Raw genomic sequence first — 21,699 nt, 5'->3', positions numbered from 1 at the left:
TACTTAGCCATCTCATTTTTATGTCTCCAGCACTTGAGAGTTGCCTCACTTGCCCAGCTAAGGGCAAAAAAGATAAAATTTGGCCCTGATCTATTCTGAAAGCTGTTTGTCATTGAGGATGACCAGATGAGCTGAACCATGTTTCTAAGCCTGGCTCAACTCTGGTTTTGGTACCTTTACAGTTCAGATAGCTGAGCTGGTGTGAGCAGAGCAGTGGGAACCTGGCTGCTTCTTCTCTAGAGAGGCACAGCCACAGCTCCTCTGCCTGTGTACTGTGCTCTGCAGCCAGAGCTGCCCGCGGGGCTTTCTGCCCTGCAGCCCAGAGCGCTGCTGTGTTCCAGGCCAGTCAGGCAGAGCGTGCCGAGGTGACCGGGGCTGCAGCCCGCGTCCCTCCCGGGAGAGCGGCACCGGCCGTGTCCCCACGCCCTGGGAGCCGCTGCCGTTGTCACTCGCTGATTGTACCTCGGCTTGTTCCCCACGAGGGCAGTGCCAGCCTCAGCCGCGACCCCGGGCCCGGCATTTTGTGGGATCGGTGCGAGCGCCGCCGCTGTCACCCGGCGAGGCCGGAGCCGGGCAGCTGCTCGTTAGCGCGGTAATTACCGCCGCTAATTGCCGTTCCCGGGGCCGGGCTCCGGCCGGCGCTCCCCTCCCTCCATTCTCTGTCTCCCCCCGAACGCGGCTCCGGTTCCGCCGCGGTGCTGCCCCGGTGTCGGTCCCTAGTGCATGCCTCCCTTCCCTGTCCGTTTTTACGATGAATTCCGCGGTTTCACGTGTTGTTTTTGTAACCTCCGTGTGGGGCGCGGGGGGCGGCGGGCGCGCGCTCGGGGTGCCTGTACGTGCCCGTGCTGTTCTCCCGCGGTCTGAGCGCATTAAAGATCTGTGTTTGTGGCTCCCGCTGCTGCCCGGACTCGTTCTTGCGGGCTCTCCGCCCGCGCCGCCGCCCGAACCGGGCCGGGCCGGGCCCCGCCGCACCGAGCGGAAGCGCGCCCTGCCCGGTGGCGTCACCTCCGCCGGGCGGGGCGGGGATGGAGGCGGAAGTGACGGCGGCGGCGGCGGCGCGGGGTGAGTGCGGAGCGGGGCGGGCGGGGGCCGGGGGGGACCCGGGGCTGCCCTGGGCCGCTCCCGCCGCACCGTGGGCTCCCGGCGCCTCCGTGGGGGCGCACCGAGAGCACGGCAGTGTCCCCGGGCAATGTCCCTGGGCCGCGTCCCCGCGCTGGCCCCGCGCGTTCGGGAACGGAGCCGGCTCCCGAAGCGTCCGCGCTGCCCGTGCGCTGCCGCCGGCTCCGAGAGCGTGGGACCGGCAGCGGCAGCGCTGGGCTCGGTGCCGGGGCCGGGCGGTGAGAACCCGCGGCTGGCAGCGCTTGCAGCTCGGCCCTGGGCCTGCCCTGCCGGCTCAGCGGGGTTCGCTGTCCCCACAAGGGCCCTCACACCACAGTGAGAAGCCTGGGAAAGAATTCAATCCTTTCTTCCAAATCCAAGGTGCTCCCTGCGGTCTCAGCTCCTTTATCCCGGGGCTGGCGTCTCTGAGGGCTCCTGGGGAGCCGCTGACGCAGCCGCTGGGACTGCGGGGCTGGGCTTCAGTCAGAGCAAGAGGGAGCTCCTCACCTCTGCAGGGCCCAGCACAGCCACACTCTCCTCCAGAACAGGGTTCAGAGCAAACCCTTACCTCTGCCGAGCCCAGCACAGCCAAAATCTCCTCCAGGACAGGGTTCAGAGCAAGCCCTCACCCTGCAGAGCCCAGCACAGCCACACTCCCCTCCAGGACAGGGTTCAGAGTGAGCCCCTCACCTCTGCAGGGCCCAGCACAGCCAAAATCTCCTCCTGGACAGGGTTAAAGAAAAGCCCTGTTCCTCTTTCCCTCAGGAGCCCACAAGCCTGGTTTGCAGGTGGGAATTACAGGGCTTCTTGCTGAAAGAAAACCACTGCAATGTGTTCAACTCCAACCTCATTTCCAGCCTTTTCTCCTTACTCTGTAAGGCAGAAACATCTTGTGTAACAGCTGGGAGAGAGAGAAGCAGCCTGTCCAGCAGGGAGGGACTGGAGCCAGCCCTTCCCTGTACCAGGGCAGGATTGGGCTGCCTGTGCAGCTCAGGGGCTCCCCAGGGATGGGTGTGTGATGAGGCAGCTCTGTTCTGTGTGTGTGTGACAGAAAGAAAAATTCCATTTCTGGGGGAAGAAAAGTGGTTTCTCTTGAAGGTGGCTGTGAAGGACAGCAGCATGTGGAGGAAGGCTGTTGTTTCATGGAATCATGGAATGGTTTTGGTTAGAAGGGATCATCAAGATTATCTTGCCCCATAGACCAGATTGCTCCAAGCCCCATCCAACCTGGCCTTTGCACACTCCTTTCAGCCTGCCATAAATCTCTCCAGGCTGTGCAGGAGGCAGCATGGAATTCTGACCTGTGCAGTGAGTGCCTCACCTAAAAAAAAGGTACTTTTTTTGTCTTTTGAATAAATCCACGTGAAATGACCACAACCCTTTCCAGGGGGGGGGTCATTTAATGTGTTTAATGCACAGAGATCTCTCCAGAGTCCCTTGTGTGCTCAGTCTCTGGCAGTGAGGGGTGTCACCGTGCTTCTGAGCAAGAGGGGAGCCCTGGGGGTCATGTGGGGGTGTATCAGTGAGAGCTGGGGGTGTCTCAGTGAGAACTGGGGATATCTGGGGTTTGGGAGGTTCAAGCACCCCGCTGACAGCTGCCCTTGGAGTTGACACAAGGGATTTGCAACACTTTGTGAGAGGAGTGGCTTGGGTGCAGTGGAGCTTGCAAGCCCAGGGATGATAAATGGCTGCTGTTTCTTCAGCACAGTTGTTATTACTGGCCTGACCTGTAATCAGGCCCATGCAGCTTCAATGCTGTTCTTCATCTGAGAATTTTGATCTTCCCATTGCTCTCATGGAAATAATACTGGGTTTTGTTTTGCTCTTCCCTACACAGTTTGAGTTTCTGTATGTGAGCTCCTGTCTGTAGTGAAAACTGCCCTGAATAAGAGTTTTCTCCCACAAATGACAGATGTCAGGGTGGTTGTGCTCTGGAGGAGTGCCTGATTCCCTTGCTGTGAGTGCTCTGTGGTGTGTGCTGTGTCTGCACTGGAGGGTTAAATGGCATTTCAGAAGAGCCTGAGGACAGCTCCAGCAGGAGGATCCCAGAATGGTTTGATTTGAAAGGTTCATCTCATCCCACCCCTGCCATGGGCAGGGACACCTTCCACTATCCCAGGCTGCTCCAAGCCCTGTCCAGCCCAGCCTTGGACACTGCCAGGGATGGGGCAGCCACAGATTCTCTGGGAAACCTGTGCCAGGGCCTCACCAGTCTCGTTGGTGGGGTTTGGATTACAAGCTGTGTCCTTAGAAAGGCCTTAGGGCCATGCCAGGAGCAGAGGTGTCCTGTCACACAGGTCAGTGTCCCCAGGCAGCCCTGGCTGTGACCTGGTGTCAGGAGGGAGCTGTGAGCTGCAGATGACCCAGCAAAATGACAAGCTCGAGTGCAGCATGCAGCCTGAGTGTCTCTGGGAGAGCAAAGCTGGTTTTGGGAACTCTTGCATGTTATTTCTTCTTGTCCTGATGTAAGTGGGACTGCAGGAAAAGGAACAAATGACCCGAGGCTGAATGTCACAGCAGGTGAGTGTGACTGAATGTCACAGCCCAGTGAGTTTGCTGCAGTGTCACAGTGTGCCTGGGATCAAACCCCCACAGCCTGCTCATGGAAAATAGCTGGGATGGGAATGTTGCATCTTATTCAGAGCAAAGCCTGGCTGGTTTGTCTTTATTGATTGCAGCTTGGGGCTTCAACAATTTCTGGTTGACAGGAAGGAAACCTCTGAGGTACTTGAACTAACCAACCAGACAGAACCAAACCAGCCAAATGCTGTGTTTGTCTTCCTAAAATGTCCAGTCAGAACCTGATTTCATCATTCTGTGGAAGACAAAAATGTGTTGAACATCAAATCTAAGTTACAGTGTATTGCTAGAAATTTTCTGGGAAGAGCTGGTGCCTGGTGACATTCCAGATGCTGTGGTTTGGTGTTTTATGAGTGGGAAATGAGTTAAACCTTTCCAATGCACAGGTCCTTAAATGATTTCTGTCACCAGTCTCCATCCACCTGACTGTCTGTGGTTCTCTGTGCTTGTCAGGCAGTTCTGTCTCACTGCTGCTGATGGTTATCCCTTGGGTTTAGCTGTGCAAAAGTCTCTGATTTGAGGCAGATCAGATCTGTAAATCTGCACCGTGGCTGCAGGAAACAGGGCAGTGGAGGTGAGTACAGCTGTGTTTGTCCTGTCCCTGTTGTTACTGTGGTTCAGGAAGGAGTGATTGTTCCTCCTCAGCTTGGGCTGGGGGAAGCAACATTTAAAGCTGAGTCTGAGATGCAGATCCTGGCTGTGTGGGTTCAGTTTGGGTTTGTCACATGTGTTTTCTAATTATTTCTCATTCTACAAGGTCTTTCTCCCATGTTTTCTCCTGTCTCCAGATCTGCTGCAGGTGGTGTGGTGTCACACTGCAGCAACACAGAATCCTGTCCCTTTCTGCTCCCCTGAATGTGTTGAACTTCCCAGCTGAGTTATTTTGTGTCCTCTTCCAGCAGGAGACAGACAAGATGTCAGCTGCTAGAGGACAGTAAAACCATCTCAGATGCACACTATCATTTTCTGCTTGTCTTCAATTAAACTGATTAGCAGCCCCCTTTGTTGTGGAGCTCAGGCCATTCCCCGTGCTGCCAGCATGTACTTTGGCAGCACAGGCACTGGGATTTCCTGCATTGTTTGAGTCTTGGCCATTGACCTTCGTGGTCCTCGTTCTGGCACTGCCTCTGCTCTGGCAGGGGTGCAGGGGGCATTATTCAAACCCTGCAAGAAAAGAGAGAGAATTGCTTTAAAGGCATTGAGGGCTCTTTGTGCTCAGTGGCTCCGTGGGGTCATCGCTGCAGAAAAGAGGGGAATTACTGGGGTTGTCAGGATAATTACTGCTTTTTTAGTGTTCTCATCCCAGGCTAGATGACAGTGCTGAGATTTATAGTGAGTCATAAAAAGATGCCATCAGTGCTGTGTTAGGTGGTGTTCCTTTTGGATGGAGAGGGGAGAAAACTGGGTTTGGTTCCTTTTGGGAAGTCTCCTGGGTGCTGATATGCCCTGGATTGTGACCGTGGTCACAAGGGTTTGCAGGATGAGAGAGAGGCGAGAATGTTGATTCCATGATCAGAAGGCTTGATTTATTATTTTATGATATATATGCTACATTATGACTATACTAAAAAGAAAAGAAAGAAAAATTCTCAGAAGGCTAGCTAAGCTAAGAATAGAATAGAAAAGAATGATAACAAAGGAGCTCTCTCCGACTCTGTCCGAGAGAGCTCAGTCCTTGATTGGCCATTAATTGTAAACATCCAAGATGGGCCAATCACAGGTGCACCTGTTGCATTCCACAGCAGTAAATAATCATTGTTTACATTCTTTTTCTGGGTCCTCAGCTTCCCAGAAGGGAAAATCCTAAAGAAAGGATTTTTAGTGAAAAGGATGTCTGCGACACTGGATCTTTCCCAGCTCTGTACTGGGAGGCTGTGGAGGTTCTGCTGGAGAGGCTGGTGGGATTGTGCTGGAGCCCTGTTGCAGCCCATGCTGTGGGTGCAGGCTGTGAGAAGTTTCCCCTTTCCATCTGCTGGAGATGCAGGGACACACGAGCCAGCTGCCCCAGCACAGGGGAGGTTACAGAACTCACTCCTGCCACTGTCCCCATCTCTGTGGCCGTGGCTGCTCCTTGCCAGTAAATAATTTGCTCACCTGAGCCTGGAGTCTTGTACCTTGAACCTGCTCAAGGCCTGGTGCACTAAAGGAGCAATGCTCAGCTCAGGGCAGAGGCTGAAAGCACCTCTTGATCTGCTGTTCCCCTTTCCATCTGGAGCCTTCCCACCCATCAGGTGCCTGCTGTTGGTCTGGGAACAGCCAGGCTCCTGTGGCTGTCCCTGGTGTGGCTGGTGGGATGATAAGAAGGGCAGATGAAGTCCTTGGAGTAAGATCTTTGCTATAAGATGCAACTTCTGCATTATTGATTTGTTTGCATGGTATTGTGCAGGTTGAATTAAATTATCTGGAGTGAGATCCTGTATTTGATGTAGAGCAAATGCCCGAGTGCTCAGGTGGGAGTAAGAGCTTTTAAGTTCAGCAGGCTCTGAGGTTAAAGGGTTGACAGTGCCAGGCTGATCTGCTGCTTCTGTGCCTCAGGGTTGCCTGGCCATGGATCTGTCCCCCTGTGATTTGTCCCCAGAAGAGAAGAAGCCTCTGCAGTGGGACAGGGACAGCCTGGGGAGCCACACAGAGCCTCCCCAGGGTGACTCATCTTGTGTTTCACAGAACCTGTAAATGAGCTTGGGTAGAAACGTGAGACACATGAGCCCTGTTGCTGTTGAAATCCCGTGCTCTGCCCTGTGTTGGTGCTGACCTTAAGCTCTTTTCTGCTGGGGAAGTAAATGGCTGCAGTGGACAACCCAGACACGTGACTGCTGGGGCACAGTCATGGAAAATTGGCTTGGTTGTCGTGGTTATTTGCTCTGATATAACTTTTCATAACACTGTCAAGCAGCTTTTTCCAAGCCTGCTGGAATGTGTTATTCTTTATTTCTTCCCTTGTGGTATTTTTTTAAAGAAGCACTATCAGAGAATCTGTATAAAACATGGATTTTTACTGTTGTTGTGGGTAATGACTTACAGGCTCCTCTAACTCACTAGGGCTCTTTCCCTCACTTTTTATAACAAATTAGCACAGAACCCCTCTGTTTATTTTAGTTGTAGCCCAAGCTTATGATTTATAGCAGGAGAAGCTAAAATAGCAGTTAACTCTTCCAGCGTGATGAAATCAGATTTGCCTGATTTTAGTCTCAGCTCCTGCCTTGTTTTTCCTCTGGGGAGGGAAATCATCACTTTTGCCTTCTGCAGGGCTGGGTTGCTGAACTTACCCAGTGGTTTCTCATGTAAGCAGGTGTTGAAGAGCTTTGCTTTGCTCCTACACAGAAAACTCTGGTGTTTGTTTCTCTCTCTGGGGAAGCTCAAGTGCACACTACAGTGGAGAGCAGCCTTGTGTTGGGATATAAAGGTCACAAGTGTTTCCTTTCACCTCTCCAGCTGGGAGCCAGGCTGACATACAGGGGAGGTGGCAACAAGTCTTTGCAACAAAAGGATCTTTTGGGGTGTTTCTCTTAGGGAGACCTGCAGACCAGTCAGTCCTTTCTGTGTGGGCTCTGTAGCCTTCTTTGTCCAGCTCCAGCAGAGCTGATTTCCTCCTCTGGGGAAGAATTGATGCTGTTCCTGCATTCCATGAGCTCGCTGTGTGGGAGACCTCCAGCACCAGCAGTGTGTTGTATCCAGCTCTGTGACAGTACACTGCTGTGCTCACCTCCCGTGAAATGTTTCCAGTGTGAATATCAGGTAGTAACAGAATATTTTAATTGATGTTCTTAAAATATATCTCAAAATGTGTTTTAACTTCTTTTTCCGTTGTTGCAGGTGAAGGGGGAGAAGGGTGTGTGAACCCCCATGCGTGAGCTGTGATGGATAACAAGGACTCAGAAGCTGAGATCCACCCTCTGAAGACAGAGGATGTGAAAGCTCAGGAGAACCATGAGCACTACGTGGAGAGGAGGATTGTCAAGTCCTCGGGGCTGTCCCGGCTGTCGCGCTGGCGCACTGCTGCCTTCTTCATCTCCCTCTTCCTCTGCCTCATCATTGTGTTTGCTTTCTCCTTCATCATTCCCTGCCCAGAGAGGCCAGTTTCAGAAAGAACATGGTTCCAGTACTACAACAAAACAGGTGAGCTTGCTGCAGCAGGGTAAATACTTACCAAGAGTCCTTTTCCTTTCTGTGCCATGGATTTGGGTTGTGGGCCTCTGCCTAAGCACAGACCTGCAGGGATGCAGCCCTTGGGAGCCACAGCTGTGAATACCTGACCTGGATAAGCAATGGCCCATCATAATTGGAGTGGCCTTCCAGGAGGTGTTTACAGGACCTAGTGGAGAAATTAAATTCTGCTCTGAAGTGGTAACAAGGCAGCAGGCTGGCCTCAATCACACAAAAAAAAGAGAAGGCGTATCTGGGAAAAGACCTCTGTTGAAGCTTGCTCTTTAAAATGTTCCTTTGGAGTTCAAGCTGAGGTTGGAGGCAATTAGACATTTTTCCTCTGTCACTTTGACTTTCTCCCTTTTCCCCATAGCCAACATGAAGGGAAGAGGAATAATTCCATCTTGTTTTTTTAATAAATTGCTCTGTAGTTATTACAGCTATTTTTATTCTGGTTGCTTTACTTGGCTCTTCAGCCTGGGTCCTGCTCCCCAGTGGCTCTGCAGTCGTTTCTGGGAGAGCTTTTCTTTAATCTTGTGTGCAGTAGGTTGTTCTGGATGTGCTGTAAATGCAGAGATAGTGCTCACAGCAGGGACTGAGCTGTGTGTGGTGCTGCAGACACCCCAGGTGCTGCTACTCTGAGCTCAGGAAAGCTGCTTTTAGCTGCTAAAAATATGGAGTATCTGGGTTTTGTGGGGCTTGGGTGGGGCTTCTTTATGCTTTGAGAATACCAGCCCCACTCCAAGATCACAGTTGTTCTTTGTTCAGCATAGTTCAAATTCTGGCTGCTTGCCTCTTAAAAAAGACATCCTCTGGGGAACAGCAAATTGAAAAAATTGTTTGGCACTAACTTCCTGTCCTTGGTACTTGTGTACATGATTTTTTTTCATATAAAAGCCAATTTGTCCCGATGTTACACTGTCCAGGATGGAGGCAGTGAGTAGGTCTCTAGGAATTTGTGTTTTGCTCCAACTTTCTCTGCTGTGGGCTAAGGAAATCCTCACCAGAGCCTGGCTTGTGTTCTCTTGCAGTGCCCTACCCGTTCCTTGCTATAGCAGACGTGAGTGAAGACAAAGTCCAAGATGTGCTCTTTGCATTCAAATCTGACAACAGCAGCAGATTCAACATGTCCTGTCTGGATGAAGGTACCTGATTCATAGAGGGCTCTCCTTTCTCTTCCAGTTCCAGTTAGGGGCTGGGGAGAGGAGCTGGCTGAGTCCCAGCTCCTGGGTGGTGCAGGGGCAGCTCCCTCTGACCCCTCTTGTCCCCAGGGCTGCCATCTCCCTGTGCCTTCGTCGCTGCAGTGTCTGGCAGGAATGGCAGCGTGCTCTGGGAGAGCCCAGCTGCAGAGGAGGTGCAGTGGCTGCAGTGTGACATCCAGCAGCTGGGCACAGCAGCAACCCCAGGCTGCATCGTGGTGGAGAGGCCACTGTCCCTTACAGCAGTCAGCCTGAACACAGGTGAGTGCCAGCAGAGCTCTGCTGCCACACAGGGCATGGGCCACTTGCTTTCCTCACCTGGTGGCCTCCAGGGAGGATGTCAGTGTGACATGAACATGAAGAACATGGCACTGGGTATTTATTTGTTGTTTGGAAGCCTTGCCAGAGCTGCTTGCTGGGCGTTGAGGAGTGCGTGCCCTCAGCCTCGCTGTTCCAAAGGTTTGCTGGGGGTTTGTGCCAGCCACTGTTTCATAAGAGCAGTGTTCCAAGAGCTTTTGAAGCAGGAGGAGCAGTCACTAGCTGTGTTACTTTGTGCTCCCCAGGGTTAGACACAAACCTGCACCTGCAACATTTCCCAGTTATTTGTGTGTACGTGCCAGGAGTGCCTGCTGTGGCAGGAGGAGTGGGAGTTCCAGGCATTTATGATTTTAAAGTTGTCAAGGAGAGCACTTAGGATGAGTGTTTGCCAGTCTGTTTCAGTAGTCTACAATTCTGCCTAGTTCCTCTGGAAAGGTTTCTTCCTTTCTAAACTTAGAGGTGGAGAAATTCATCATCATCATCTTGCCTAACGTGGGTGGGGGTAAGGAGTGCCTGTACTACTTTAGGAACACTGATCATCTGCTGCACCTTGAACCCTCCTTGCTGGTGAAGCCTAAAATACATTTCCATCTTGGAGGTCACTCTTTCAAAGGTCTAAACAATATATATTCTCCCTAGGATCCCATTCTTTGTATCTGGTATTAAACCCCTCACACCCTGTTTTCCAAAAATTGGAAAAAAAGAAATAGCAAGAGGTACAGCTCTAAGGAATCTGAGGAAAATCAGGTGTAGCTTTTAATTTCTAGTGTATAGATGGAAGTGTAGATACACACAGAGCTAGAAAGTTTCTGTACCAGCAGAGGCCTCTTATCACCATTTCCCTCATGTGTAGGCTTTAGCACAGGTTATTTTTAGACTATTAATGAAGTAGGTACATTCAGGTCAAAGTGTAGAAAGTTGGCTGTGGAGCCAAAGGCTTGTAACTAAAGACAGCCATAAAGGCAAGTGTGGAGAGGAGCCAGGCTAAGCTACAGGTCACAGCAATACAGGGAAGAAAACATTCCATAGATAACTTCAAAGCAAGAGAGGAAAAAAATGCATCAGAAAAGTGAGTAACCCAGGAGTTTATGTATTTAATGCCTTTTTGCTATTAAGTAGGTTAAAAATGGTTTCTGAGCTTAGCTGATTGGGGGTTAGGAGGGCAGAGCAGAATAAAATGTATTTAAATAGGCTAAATGTATTCAAAGAGGCAAAGTCTAACTTACATCACAGTGTGCTAAAAACAGTAGCCAGCACAATCTTTAGCTGTTAATGATTCATCATCGTGGAGGATTTGGTGAGATTCCAGGGCTCTCAGGCTGTCTAGCCCCTGCCTGTAGGAAGATTGAAGGAGAGATAGGCAGATTATCATCTGAATGTGTCTGATGTGGTTTTGATCTTTAAATGCTGATAAAGTTAGTGGGTTTTTTTATCAGTTGAAGTTGTTCTAAGTCCTGCTTTCTTCATTGCCACAAGGAGTGACCAGAGTGGGCAGGAAGGGAAGTGTAGGAGGGCATGCTCCTGTTTGTGTGGGACATCTAACATTCCTGCATGTTTATCTTCCCAGCAAACTGGGACACATAGGAGCTTAAGATTAACTGTTCCAGGTCAAAGCAAAAGTCTTTGTAGCTGTTCATTATTCCATCTCTGCCATAGCCTGAGGCAGAGTCTCAGGAAAGAGGACAGCAGTAAGAGTTTTGTTACATCTTCTCCCTTCATCTGATCCTCCAGCAGCCTGAACAGTGAGCCCTGTGGGTGGTTCTGGTCTCCTGAGGGATTGGGCAGAAAGGGCACCATGATGATCAGATGATGGAACTGCTTCTGTCTGAGAAATCACTGAATAAACAAACCAGAACTCCAACCTGGAGAAATCTGACTGGGAGAAAAGTCTCTGCATCTGATTGAAGTGAGAACTGAGCTCAGTCTTCTGAGTTCTGATTTTATTATTCCTTCCAGACCAAAAAAACCCAGCCCTTTCACCCAGGTTAGATTTGCAGTCTGGGCACTTGCCTGATTTCCATCTTGGCTCCTCTAGCAGTGACCCTGGGCTCTGAGGAAGCACTGCAGATGTCAGGGATGACAGTCCCATCTCCTGCTTCCTGTGCTCCCTCTGGGCTGGCTTACAGCATGGAAAACCTCTCAAATGCTGGTGTTGAATCCAGCTCACTGTCACCTGTTTCTCCTGACTCAGACTGTTCTTTTAAGAGAATAAGATATTTTCTTCCAAACTCTGTCAGCTGTCTAACCACCAAAGATTAGATCCTGGAAAATTAGAGCCTAGAAATTCACTGACAAGTGAATTTCATTAGCATGGTCTTACTCTTGTACCTTTGGACAGTCCTGGAGCTAGAATGTGGTAATTTAAAACTTCAATTCTTTCTTTTTCCTGCTTATTTTCTTCGAGGGCAAAATTCTTTGCCTTGCCATGATTTCCTAAGGAAACCAGGAAATCTGCTCTCTTCACTTCACATCTGTTGTCATAGTAACAAATCCAAGTGGTTTTTTCAGCTTTGCAGTAAAAGGTTTGGAGCAATTCTACTAGAAATACAGCCTGCCTTGAATTATTGCAGACAGCATCAAGTAGTAATTCTTTGGCTTTCAGTCCAGCTGCCTTCCTGACAAAGAGCAGATGATTACTTTGCATTCCTGAAATGATAATTGCTGTGTGTGATGCTGGGTAAAGGGGAGGGTAAACATTTGCCCTGGGAGCACCTAATCAGACACTGAAATGTTCATTAGAAAGAAAATCCCCCAGCAGTGTTCTCCCTGCCAGATTCCACTGCAAATTCCACTGGGCAGTGACTGGAAAGTGGCCCACAGCTGTGGACAGTGCATGGATAGAGCCACTCAAGTGGTCTGGAGCTGTTGAAGAGAAACCCACCCCAGCCACTCCCCTGTTTGTTAAAAAGCAAATCTTTTGTTATCTCAGTGTCCAAATAAGTTTGTGGGGTGTGTGTTCTTCAAACAAGGGAGAGGTGGGATGTGGCCTGAGCTGTCAGGGGGGAAACATCTGCAGGAACATCTGCAGAGGGCAAGTTGCAGCAAAGAAGGTTCTGCCAGGAGTTGCAGCAGCTCTGGTCAGAATTCAGCTGCTTTATGGTCTCAAAATGTCTGTGCAGATTTAAGTGCACAGCAGCAGGGATTGAGATCACAGCAAAGGCTTTTCCCTGCCATGAACATGCTGGGAAGCTTGTTAACCAAAGGCACAAGGGAGGCAAGCTGTTCTTTGTGCCAGGGTGTTTGGGTGCATTCCTGCTGGCAGCTGGGATTGCTTTCCAATGTAAGAGGAAACTGTGGATACTGGGCTTCATTGGGAATGCAGAAAAGCAAGGAAGTACCCCATGATCAGCAGAAATGTGGCTGGTTTGTGGTGCTGATGGGCTGGGACAGGAGCATTAATAACCTTTCAACCTAAGATGCCTTTTAATGACTGTTTCCCACTGTGTTCCAGGGGAAGTTCTGTGGAGGCAATCCCGTGACTTTGGAGCTAATTACACTGTGCTGACTCCTTTGTCAGTGATTCCAGATGTGGATAATGATAAAGTTCAGGACCTGATGATCTTTATTACTAAAGAAGGCCAGGTATGTCATCCTGAAGCTCTGATAAGCCTGGTGGCTGCCACAGAGGATGGCAGGAATGCTGTTTATTTGCACCTTGTAGTCTCAGAGGAAGTGTCCAGAGGCCTCTGGTTTCTGTGGGTTTGGGGTGGGTTCTTTCCCACCCTCCAGAGATGTACTCCCAAATCAGCACAAGTGTTTTATGGTTTAAAAAAATGAAATAAATCAAAGAGCTGGGCAGTAATCCCTCCCCCTTTTCAGTGTGCTCTCCTCACTGCATGTTCCTATGCTGTCTGGGGAGTGAGCTGGGGCAAGATGAGCTTGCATTTTTCTGCTTCTCTGCTTAGAGAAGTGGAAGTGAACAAACCCTGACAGCTTTGGCTCTTAGATCAAAGCACAGCTGACAGTCAGTGCTTTTGTACCAGCACTGCCCTTTTCTGATCCCTTCCCTCTCTCTGCCTGTGGTCTGCTTTGCACTGCTCTTCCCAGTGTCACCGTGCTGGTTCATTCTGATCTGAGTTCATTTAGTGGAACAGCTGCTGGTGGTGTTATCTCCCTCCAAATGTTGCTTCTCCCATTTCTGAGAGGGGGAATGTCATGTACCCAGAGCAGTTTTTCTGCTAAAACATCTCCATCCATGATGGAGTGGCACAGCATTGTCTGCATGCCCAGTGTGTCCTGTTCAAAGCACACAAGTTCCAGCTCCCTCTGGGTCTGATGGGAGCAGTGGGAGCCCCATGTCCTCATAGCAGAGCCATGGAGTCATTAAGGTTGGAAAAGACCTCTGAGATCATCGAGTCCAACCTGTGACCAATCCCTGCCTTGTTACCACCCCAGAGCACTGAGTGCCACCTCGAGGCTTTCCTGGGACACCTCCCACAGTGGTGACTCCACCACCTCACTGGGCTGCCTCTTCCAATGTTTAACAACCCTTTCTGGGAAGAAATTGCTCCTGGTGCCCAACCTGAACCTCCCCTGGCACAGCTTGAGGCCATTTCACCTTGTCCTGTCCCTTTTTCCCTGTGAGCAAAGCCTGACTCCCACCTGGCTGCCCCTTCCTGTCAGGGAGTTGTGGAGAGAGAGAAGGTCCCCACTGGGTCTCCTTTTCTCCAGGCTGAGTCCCCACAGCTCCCTCAGTTCCACCTCAGACCCTTCCACAGCTCTATTCCCTTCCCTGGACCTGCTCCAGCACCTCAGTGTCCTTTGGAATTGAGGGGCCCAGAACTGGGCACAGCAGTCAGGTGTGGCCTCACCAATGCCCAGTACCAGGGCAGAAGCATTTCCTTGGCCCTGCTGGCCACCCTGTGGCTGATACAAGCCAGGTGCCATTGGCCTTCTTGGCCAATGTCCTCTATAAGAAAATAGGGTTTTGCTGTCCAGGGCATTGTTGTTGCCAGAGTCATCAGAAATTCCATTTTCTCCACCTCCTACAGTTCTCTCTGTTTTCTTTCCTCCTTGCTTTTGCTATCCCAGTTATCTCAAGACTTTTGTTTTTTTAATCTTAGGCAGCCAAGAAAAGTTTGAATGTAGCCTCTGTTCTGCAAGACTGCCTTTTGATCTGTTTTCCATTTTAGCTCTCTTGCTATCTTGGTATGAAATCCCTTCCTCCCTCTGGATTTGGCAAGCACTTTCCCAACTTAAGGAAAAGTATGTTCTCTTTTGAGAATCATGCAAATGCAGGAGCTGGAGTGGAGATCTGCAGCTTGGAAAGGGCTGGTCAGGAGGGAGATTCAGCACTCAAGTGGAGGAGCTTTGCTGCTATCCAGGGCTGCAGCTGAAAGGAGAAGCTGTGAGCAGTCTGTGGAAGGGTCTGTGTGCAGGGGGTGAGGTGGCAGCATTTCCAGAGAATCCCATTGACCCCTCCCTGCTGCAAGTTTCAGCACAAATACATTCCAGAAAATGTGATGGTTTTTGGGATCCATCTCCTGTGGCAACACAGAGGGGTTGGCAGTGCAGCAAGGAAAATGTTGTGTTTCTCACTCCCTGTGTAAATAAATACCCCTGGCTGTCACTGTCCCAGGGCAGCCCCTGGAGCAGTAAAGGTGCAGCTGACCTGCCAGAGCTGGTGTGTGTCTCCTCCCAGTGCAGGAGGCTGGGAATAGCTGCTGGATGTGTGGTTTGCCCTCTCCAGCCGTGTTCTCCTTCTCCCTTTTTCACCTGCCTGACTCTCCAGATTTGTTTTGGATTTCCTTTGCTTTCCAGTCTCTCCCTCTCAAGGTAGAGGGAAGGGTTCCTGCCTGACTCAGCATCTCTGATGGATGGTATTTCTCCTGGTCAGGTGTTTCATTTGTCCCTAAAGTCCATTGCACTCCCTAGACTCTGACTGTTGCTCAGACATTTAAATCTGATCCTGACTTTAACCTTTGTTCTCCTGGGTGAAGTGTTTTTAGTGGATTTTGTTACCCTGCACAAAGAGTAGGAAAAAACCTATCAGCTCTTTTATCTTCTTAGACTCACATGAGCCTAAGGAGGAGTAGATTAGGGCACTTAAAACATTTTGCAGAGCTGCCCTGTGAAGCCAAGTTTCCCATGTCCATGTGCTGCATTGTTGCTGACATAGGTCATCTCCATCTTAGGCTTGCATGGATCTTTGCTGTCCTTACCGAGCTGGGGCTGCTGTTCCACAGTCTGTAAGGAGGGTGGGTGACAGGGGTGGCAAATTCTCAGAGCAGGTGGCTGTGCTGGAAGTGGTTTTCAAACTTCCAGAAGAATTCAGAGCAGAGGTGTCACCAAACTCATGCCCACTCCTCCAGAACCAGGGAGAGACTTCCCATCCAAGCCTGTGCTGCTGCCATTCAGTTGCTGTTTGGTACCAGCTTTAACCTTGTTGCTTGTTGTCTGTAATCCCTTCCCTGAGCAGGTGAAGGTCTCCATCCATTCAGGAAAAACTGGCCAGCAGCTTGGCTCCACGGGCAGCCTGAGGGTGGATGGCGCCGCTCGCCACGTCAGGCTGCAGCTGCACTCCTCCTCCTCCTACTTCCTTTTCTACACAGGTACAGCTCTGCTGGGGAACTCAGTCTGCCAGAGTGATTGTAGCTGGGATCAGGGCTAGTAAACATCATCTGACAGTGTGGTTTGCATTCTTACAAGCTGTGTGGAGCTTTCACCTAGTCAGAGAGCTGCTCGGGAGGGGCTTCTGCTTAAACTGCAGTTTGTTATGTACTGTAGTGATTTTATTTAACAAATGTCAAGCATGAAAGGATTAGGCAGACATTTATAGCAAATGATTACTGTGGAACACTTGGATTATGAACAGATAAAATGTTAAAAGCATTCAATAGCAAGCTTGAGTCTCGAAATACCACTACAACTCTATGATGCAAGCCCTAAAAATATAGTTGATCTGACAGATCTGGAAAATCATAGAGTTCAGAGCAAGGGCAGGATAACTTATCTCTCTCATCTCTCTCATTCTTGTCTTTTTTTTTTTTTCTCCACAGAGAAGTCTATCTATGCATATTCCCTGAAAGATCTGTGCAGTACAGTAGTTGGGGTGGAAGCTAAGCTTCCCAGCTTCCAGCTGGATTCTCATTTAGAGAAGAACATTGACCATGCCACGCACCTCTTATCCCCTCTCAGGTGTGAGGTTATGTCTTGGAGACTGGTGGAGTGGAGGGGGGTGGTGTTCCTGACAGGATGGCCTGGTGGGACTTTGTTCTCTCCTGGCTATGTGGTTTTTGGAGTAGGAGCACATCCAGAGTTCAGGACAAGGGTTGGTGTCAATGGCTTCATCAGGGATTCACAGAAAAGCAGAGAAAGCACATTGGGGTTTCCTATTTGGATTTACTGTGCAGGGAAAAATCTCCAAACCTCACAGTGAAACCATCCATGGCCTAAAAGCTTAATCCTTTCTCTGTCCTTGTTCAGCTTTGAAGACATTCGCTACCTGACAAAAGTTCCTGGGCACTCGCGGGACAACATCTTGGTTGTGGACTCAGAGATGGCCAAACTGATCAGCACAAAGGATCTCCACACTGTGTGGACCCTCAATGTGTCCCGTGTTTTGAGGTAGTGTTCTCACTGTGGGCCAGATGTGGCATTTCCAGGGTCCCAGCAGCAGCAATGTCCTGGCAGATGCAGTTCTGGTTTTGCCTGGGTCATATCTTGATCTTGCTCATTGTGTTGTGTTCCCTCAAATGCTGGGAGCTGCTTCAGGATGGGGGAGCTCAGAGCTTGGCTTGCTCATTTTGTGCCTGCTGTGATGTGGCTGGGCTCAGAGCTGGGGTGGTACCAGGCCAACCCCATGTTATGCAGTCAGGGCTCTTACCAGGGCAGGTGTGGGAGGATGGAGGCAGCTGGGAAAGCAAAGTGTGCCCAGCCATGAGGGTGGGTTCAGGTCTGTCCCTGCTCTTTCTCTCCCTCAGTGAGCCCCTGCTCGGTTACTACAAACCTGATGCCCATGGCGTTGTCCTGGAGAGTGAAATTGGACCCAACAGGAAGAAGGTTTGAAATTCCTTCCTTTTAACTTCCCATTTCTCTGTATGTCACAGCTCAAGCAGGAATTGAGCCAAGGACAGCTGGTGGGTTGTGTTCCCTCTGGCTGATTTTAGGAAGCTTTAAGCTGTGAAAGGATCTCTTTCAACAGGTTATTGAAGCCAGCTCAGGCACTTTAATTCTCTTCTCAGCAAGAGGCTTCAATGACAGAACTTTGAATCCCTTGAAGTAGCTGCAGAACTTGTAATTTTTCTCTAACATGGCCAACCCCAGTCTCACATCTCTGTGATGCTCTGCTTCAGATATTTCCCCATCTTCCCATGTGTCACATACTCATTCCCATAGACAGTGTGAGGAGAGACAGCTGACCCGACTTCTCTCTCATGGCTTGTGAGCTGCCTTTGTCATGAGTTCCTTCTCTTTCTTCCCTGCTAGGTTATGATTGTTGAGAGTGAGTCTGGAGCAGTCCAGTGGGAGCTGAAGCTGAACTCAGGCCCAGGGAGCCCTGGCCCAGCCACCCTTCCCACTGCGGATCACCGCTCTGCCTTCCTCATGTGGGGAGACTTCCAGGAGCCAGGCAATGACACAGTGAGTGCTGCTGGGGGCTGCTCTTCTCCAGGCTCTGGGCCAGAATTGGGTGCAGTTACCCCTTTCTCAGTGCTGATATTCCCACTGACCCTGCAGCCTCATGCACTGGGTGTGGGGGCCGTGTCCCTGCAGGTGGTGGTGGCACTGGCAGCTTTTGTCATCCTCAGCCTGGTTACGTCGAGAAAATGAAATTGGTGACTCTGTGAGCAAAGTCACTGCCCTGCCTTGGTGTGGCACTGTCTGTGAGGTGGGAGGCTTCTGGCCTGGTACCTCTGGAGTTGCTGCTGTTTCCCTGGGAGCCACATGAATATCCTCTCTGTGCCCCAGGCAGCCTCGGGCAGCCTCAGTGCACAGCTCAGCTGCTTGCAGAGCGCTCGGGGCAGTGACAGGCAGCACTGGTGACAGTTTGTGTCTCAGAGGCTGCTGAAGCACCAGCTGAACTTCCTCTGCTTTCCTTGCTTGCTCTGCCAGCCCTGAGGCAGAAATCTGTGTGCTCCCTGCAGCAGACAGGCCAGCTATTTGCAGGAAGCTCGGGGTGGGAAGGAGAGCAATGAGCAAAATCCCAGCTCTTGTCCTGATGGCATCGGTCAGGCTGAGCTGGGCTGACACGGACAAGTGTCTGGCTGGGTGTGAGTAATGCTGAGCCTGGTGCTGCTGCTGTGTCTGGGATGAGGTGTGAGTGTGTGTCCTGTTGGTTGCAGAGACCCAGAGCTCCTCTCCAGAAGCTCTACCTTTTCCACCCTTCCTACACTAACGTCGTGTTGGAGCTCCGCAACAGCACCGACCAAATCATCGCGTTCACTGGTGAGTCCTCTCCTTGCAGCCCTCCAGAAGGAGCTGCAGGAGGACCCTGGTCCCTCCTGGTCCCTCCTGGTCCCTGTGGGGAGGTGGGTGTGGTGGCCAGCCCAGCACAGGAGGCTCAGGCTGTTTCTGTGTGCTCCTGTTGCAGCGGCGCTGTTTGAGCGCAGCCGTCACGCCTGCTACGTGCTGCTGCGGGGTCCCCAGCCCAGTGAGGGGCCAGGCCCCGTGTCCCTGATGAAGAGGAAGCTGAAGGAGGATGTGGCAGTGAGCAGGGTGCTCTGGCTGCGCCGCACGCCCGGGGATGAGGAGCAGCACATCCGGGACCGCCTGTACAGGATGCGATTCCAGAGCCGAGATTAACGGGAACAGGAGAGGCTGCCTTGCTCTGCAGCCCTGCTCTCAGCAAGCCCAGAGCCTGCAGTCCCATGGCAAGCTGCCTTTCTTGATCCACAAACCAAAGTGGGGCTGGTAGGGAATACCCCCAGTGTCCAGGGACGCCCAGGCTGTGTCCATCCTCAGAGCTGATGGGACTTCAGTGCTTGGCCACCACTGAAGTGTCACCAGCTCGGGGAGGAGGGCTTTCCCCTCCGTCCCTCTGTGCCCACAGAACTCTGCTGACTCAGGAGTGTGTCTGGAGGAAAACATGTGCTTGCTGAGGTGCCAGAATTGATGATTTCTGGGATGCCTGAGAAGTGGAGTTGGATGTCTGGGAAGTGGAGTTTGCTGTGTGGTGTTAGATTTCCTTTCTGAGTCAGCTCTCCTGGCTGGGGAGAGGTGCTTGGCTGTAAGTTGATTTGCAATTACCCTCTCCTGGATTTGCTTCTGTAGTTTGGGGGGGTTGTGGTGACCCCAGCCATGGCTGTGGTGTGTCTGGTGTCACTTGGGCCAGCAAAGCACAGGTTAAAGTGTCATTCTACTTAGCAAATGGCCTTTTTACCAAGAACAGCCCCATGTGTCCTGCTCTGCAGTCACCAGCCTGCCTTGTGTCTGTGTCCTCTGCTGCTTCCTTCCCAGCCAGGCTTCCTTCCCAGTGTTGGTGGCACCAGGAGGGAGCTGGTCTCCCACCTGATGGGTGCATCAATGTTCCTCCCTTCCCTCTGCCTGCTTATAGGTGGTGAGAGATCCACCCTGAGCCCAGGCTGGCTGTCCCTGGAGGTGCCATCACCACCTCTCCAGCTTTAAGGAACCAGAGGATCTGGCTTGAGTAGAATTGCACTTTAACCTTTTCTGGGAGCTGGGATTGCTGCTGTGGGAAGCCCTGGCAGTGCCAGCACCCTGCTCATTCAGCCTTGCAGCTGCTGAGGAGCCTTCTCCCAGCACTGTTCCTGCTGCCAGGGGGAGGGCAGGAGCTCTGTGCTGCCTCCCTGCCCTTGCAATTGGAGTGATGCTGGGTGAGGATCCTCAAGCACTCTCCTCCCTGCCCAGCCTGCTGTCCTGAGGGGATGGGACAGGTTTCTGTGTGAAGATGCCATGTTTCTCCTGGAGATCCATGCAGCACCATGAGGTGTTTGCTCTGCCCTGTCCTGATGGGTGCCAGTGCAGGCTGTAGAAACAGAGCCTTGAAAACATTTGGAACCAGCTTCTCAGTCCTGAAAATAAAAAATAGACCTAAAAATAACCTCTCTCAGGCTCTGCAGTGCTGGAGGGGGTTTGGCCAGTGCCTCCCTCCCTTGCTGAGTCTGACCCTGGGGGATGTGTAGAAACACTGTAGGATGGGAATCTGCAGCATCAGGCATCAGCTCCTCCCTTCAGCCACTGCTGGGCTGAGTGTGCCCCTGGGCAGCTGCTATCCCCAGCTCAGAGCACAGCCCCAGCCCTCCCAGGCTGCCTGGGCACCTCCTCTTCCAGCCCTGTCTCCCTCTGCCCCACACCCTGGGCAGTGCAGGGAGCAGCCCTGGGGTGTGTGGCTGTGCAGGAAGCCCGGGGTGCTCTCTGCAGATGCTCCACAACCTTCAGAGCACCCTGGGCTCAAAATGTTGGGGTTGCCCCTCTGCCTCTCTTCCCAGCTGTTTTCTGAGGAGTGCAGGGAGGTTTCCCAGCTGTGTCCCCCAGCTTGGGTTTGCTCTTTAGGCCTGACAGCCCCCCTGTCTCTGTGCCAGGGTTGCAGCCATGAGAGGGCTGCACTGAGGCTGCCCTCGGCCAGCTGGGGCAGGGCACAGGGCTGGGCACAGGGCTGGGCACCCCAGGCTGGCACTGCAGCCCAGCCTGAGTGCTGGATTGTTTCCTGCTGAGATTCCCCTGGCCAGGAGCAAGGGGAATGCCTGGGCTGTGTTCTCATCACACTCTCCCTCCTCAGATCCCTCCCCAGACCTGACCTTCCCATAGGCACACTGAATGTTCCTTGAGGGGAGCTGGATTTTCAGCTTGGAGGAGCTTTCCTGGCTTTAAGTTGTCCAGAAGTGTTTCTGGACAGTTTGGAAACACAGATTTCGCTGTGGCAGCTCAATTAAATGCATCAGTGCCAAACCAGCACCTTCTTAACAAAACCAGTCTGTTTCCAGCTTGTTTCCTGTGTAATTTTTTTTTTTTTTTTTTTTCTTTTTGCAGTATTTGATGAATGACTTTGTGCCTTGATTCAATAACTCAGCTGGGTGGCAATGGCTATATCACTGTGTTACGTGTTAGTGTGGTTTTTAACTCTGAGACTGTTTGGTTTGGTTCTTTAACTTATTGCAAATTGTGCCCTACAGGACTCGCTCTAACCAGAATGGTTTCAATAAATCCTCTTTTGCATTGTTTGTAAATGGTGCCCTGCTTTGATGTTGGAGGTTATACAAGATTTGGGATTTTTTGTCAGCCCTTTGAGTGACCTCCTCAAGGCAGAACCCCCTTCCTTGGGAGGGATCCAGGAGTCCTGGTGATGCTTTGATGGCTGAGCTGCTGCCCTGTCCTGCTGTGGGCAGGTGATGGAGCAGGAAAAGGGAGAAGGCAGCGTGTGGAGAGAGGCTGCAGTTAGATAACGAGGCCGGGCCAGCCCGTC

General features: G+C 51.4%; 1 protein-coding gene across 3 annotated transcripts; it reads left to right on the top strand.

The window, feature by feature from the left end:
* Positions 1-1,032: 1,032 nt before the first annotated feature.
* FAM234A (family with sequence similarity 234 member A) lies at positions 1,033-21,458 on the top strand. Of its 3 annotated transcripts, none has more exons than XM_058035612.1 (12): positions 1,033-1,062; positions 7,492-7,794; positions 8,853-8,966; positions 9,093-9,281; positions 12,790-12,920; positions 15,757-15,889; positions 16,337-16,475; positions 16,764-16,904; positions 17,261-17,339; positions 17,766-17,918; positions 18,620-18,722; positions 18,868-21,458. In XM_058035612.1, exons 2-12 carry the CDS (start codon positions 7,536-7,538, stop codon positions 19,077-19,079), a joined length of 1,653 nt encoding a protein of 550 aa, XP_057891595.1. In that variant the 5' UTR covers positions 1,033-1,062; positions 7,492-7,535; the 3' UTR covers positions 19,080-21,458. The 3 variants fall into 3 exon arrangements, with proteins under 3 accessions (XP_057891595.1, XP_057891596.1, XP_057891594.1); XM_058035613.1 differs by lacking the exon at positions 1,033-1,062 and adding an exon at positions 3,218-3,618; XM_058035611.1 differs by lacking the exon at positions 1,033-1,062 and adding an exon at positions 3,822-4,252.
* Positions 21,459-21,699: the final 241 nt, after the last annotated feature.

The sequence above is a fragment of the Melospiza georgiana genome, chromosome 16, assembly GCF_028018845.1.
Source record: "Melospiza georgiana isolate bMelGeo1 chromosome 16, bMelGeo1.pri, whole genome shotgun sequence".
NCBI lineage: Eukaryota > Metazoa > Chordata > Aves > Passeriformes > Passerellidae > Melospiza > Melospiza georgiana.
The sequence above is the reverse complement of the archived record's forward strand: the minus strand, read 5'-3'. Positions and strand labels throughout refer to the sequence as shown.

Bases quoted from the DNA above. Each gene is read 5' to 3' on its own strand.
- FAM234A (XM_058035612.1), top strand. From the start codon at position 7,536: ATGGATAACAAGGACTCAGAAGCTGAGATCCACCCTCTGAAGACAGAG. The intron at 7,795-8,852 runs GTGAGCTTGCTG...GTTCTCTTGCAG, and splicing joins CCAGTACTACAACAAAACAG to TGCCCTACCCGTTCCTTGCT. The intron at 15,890-16,336 runs GTACAGCTCTGC...TTTTCTCCACAG, and splicing joins CTACTTCCTTTTCTACACAG to AGAAGTCTATCTATGCATAT.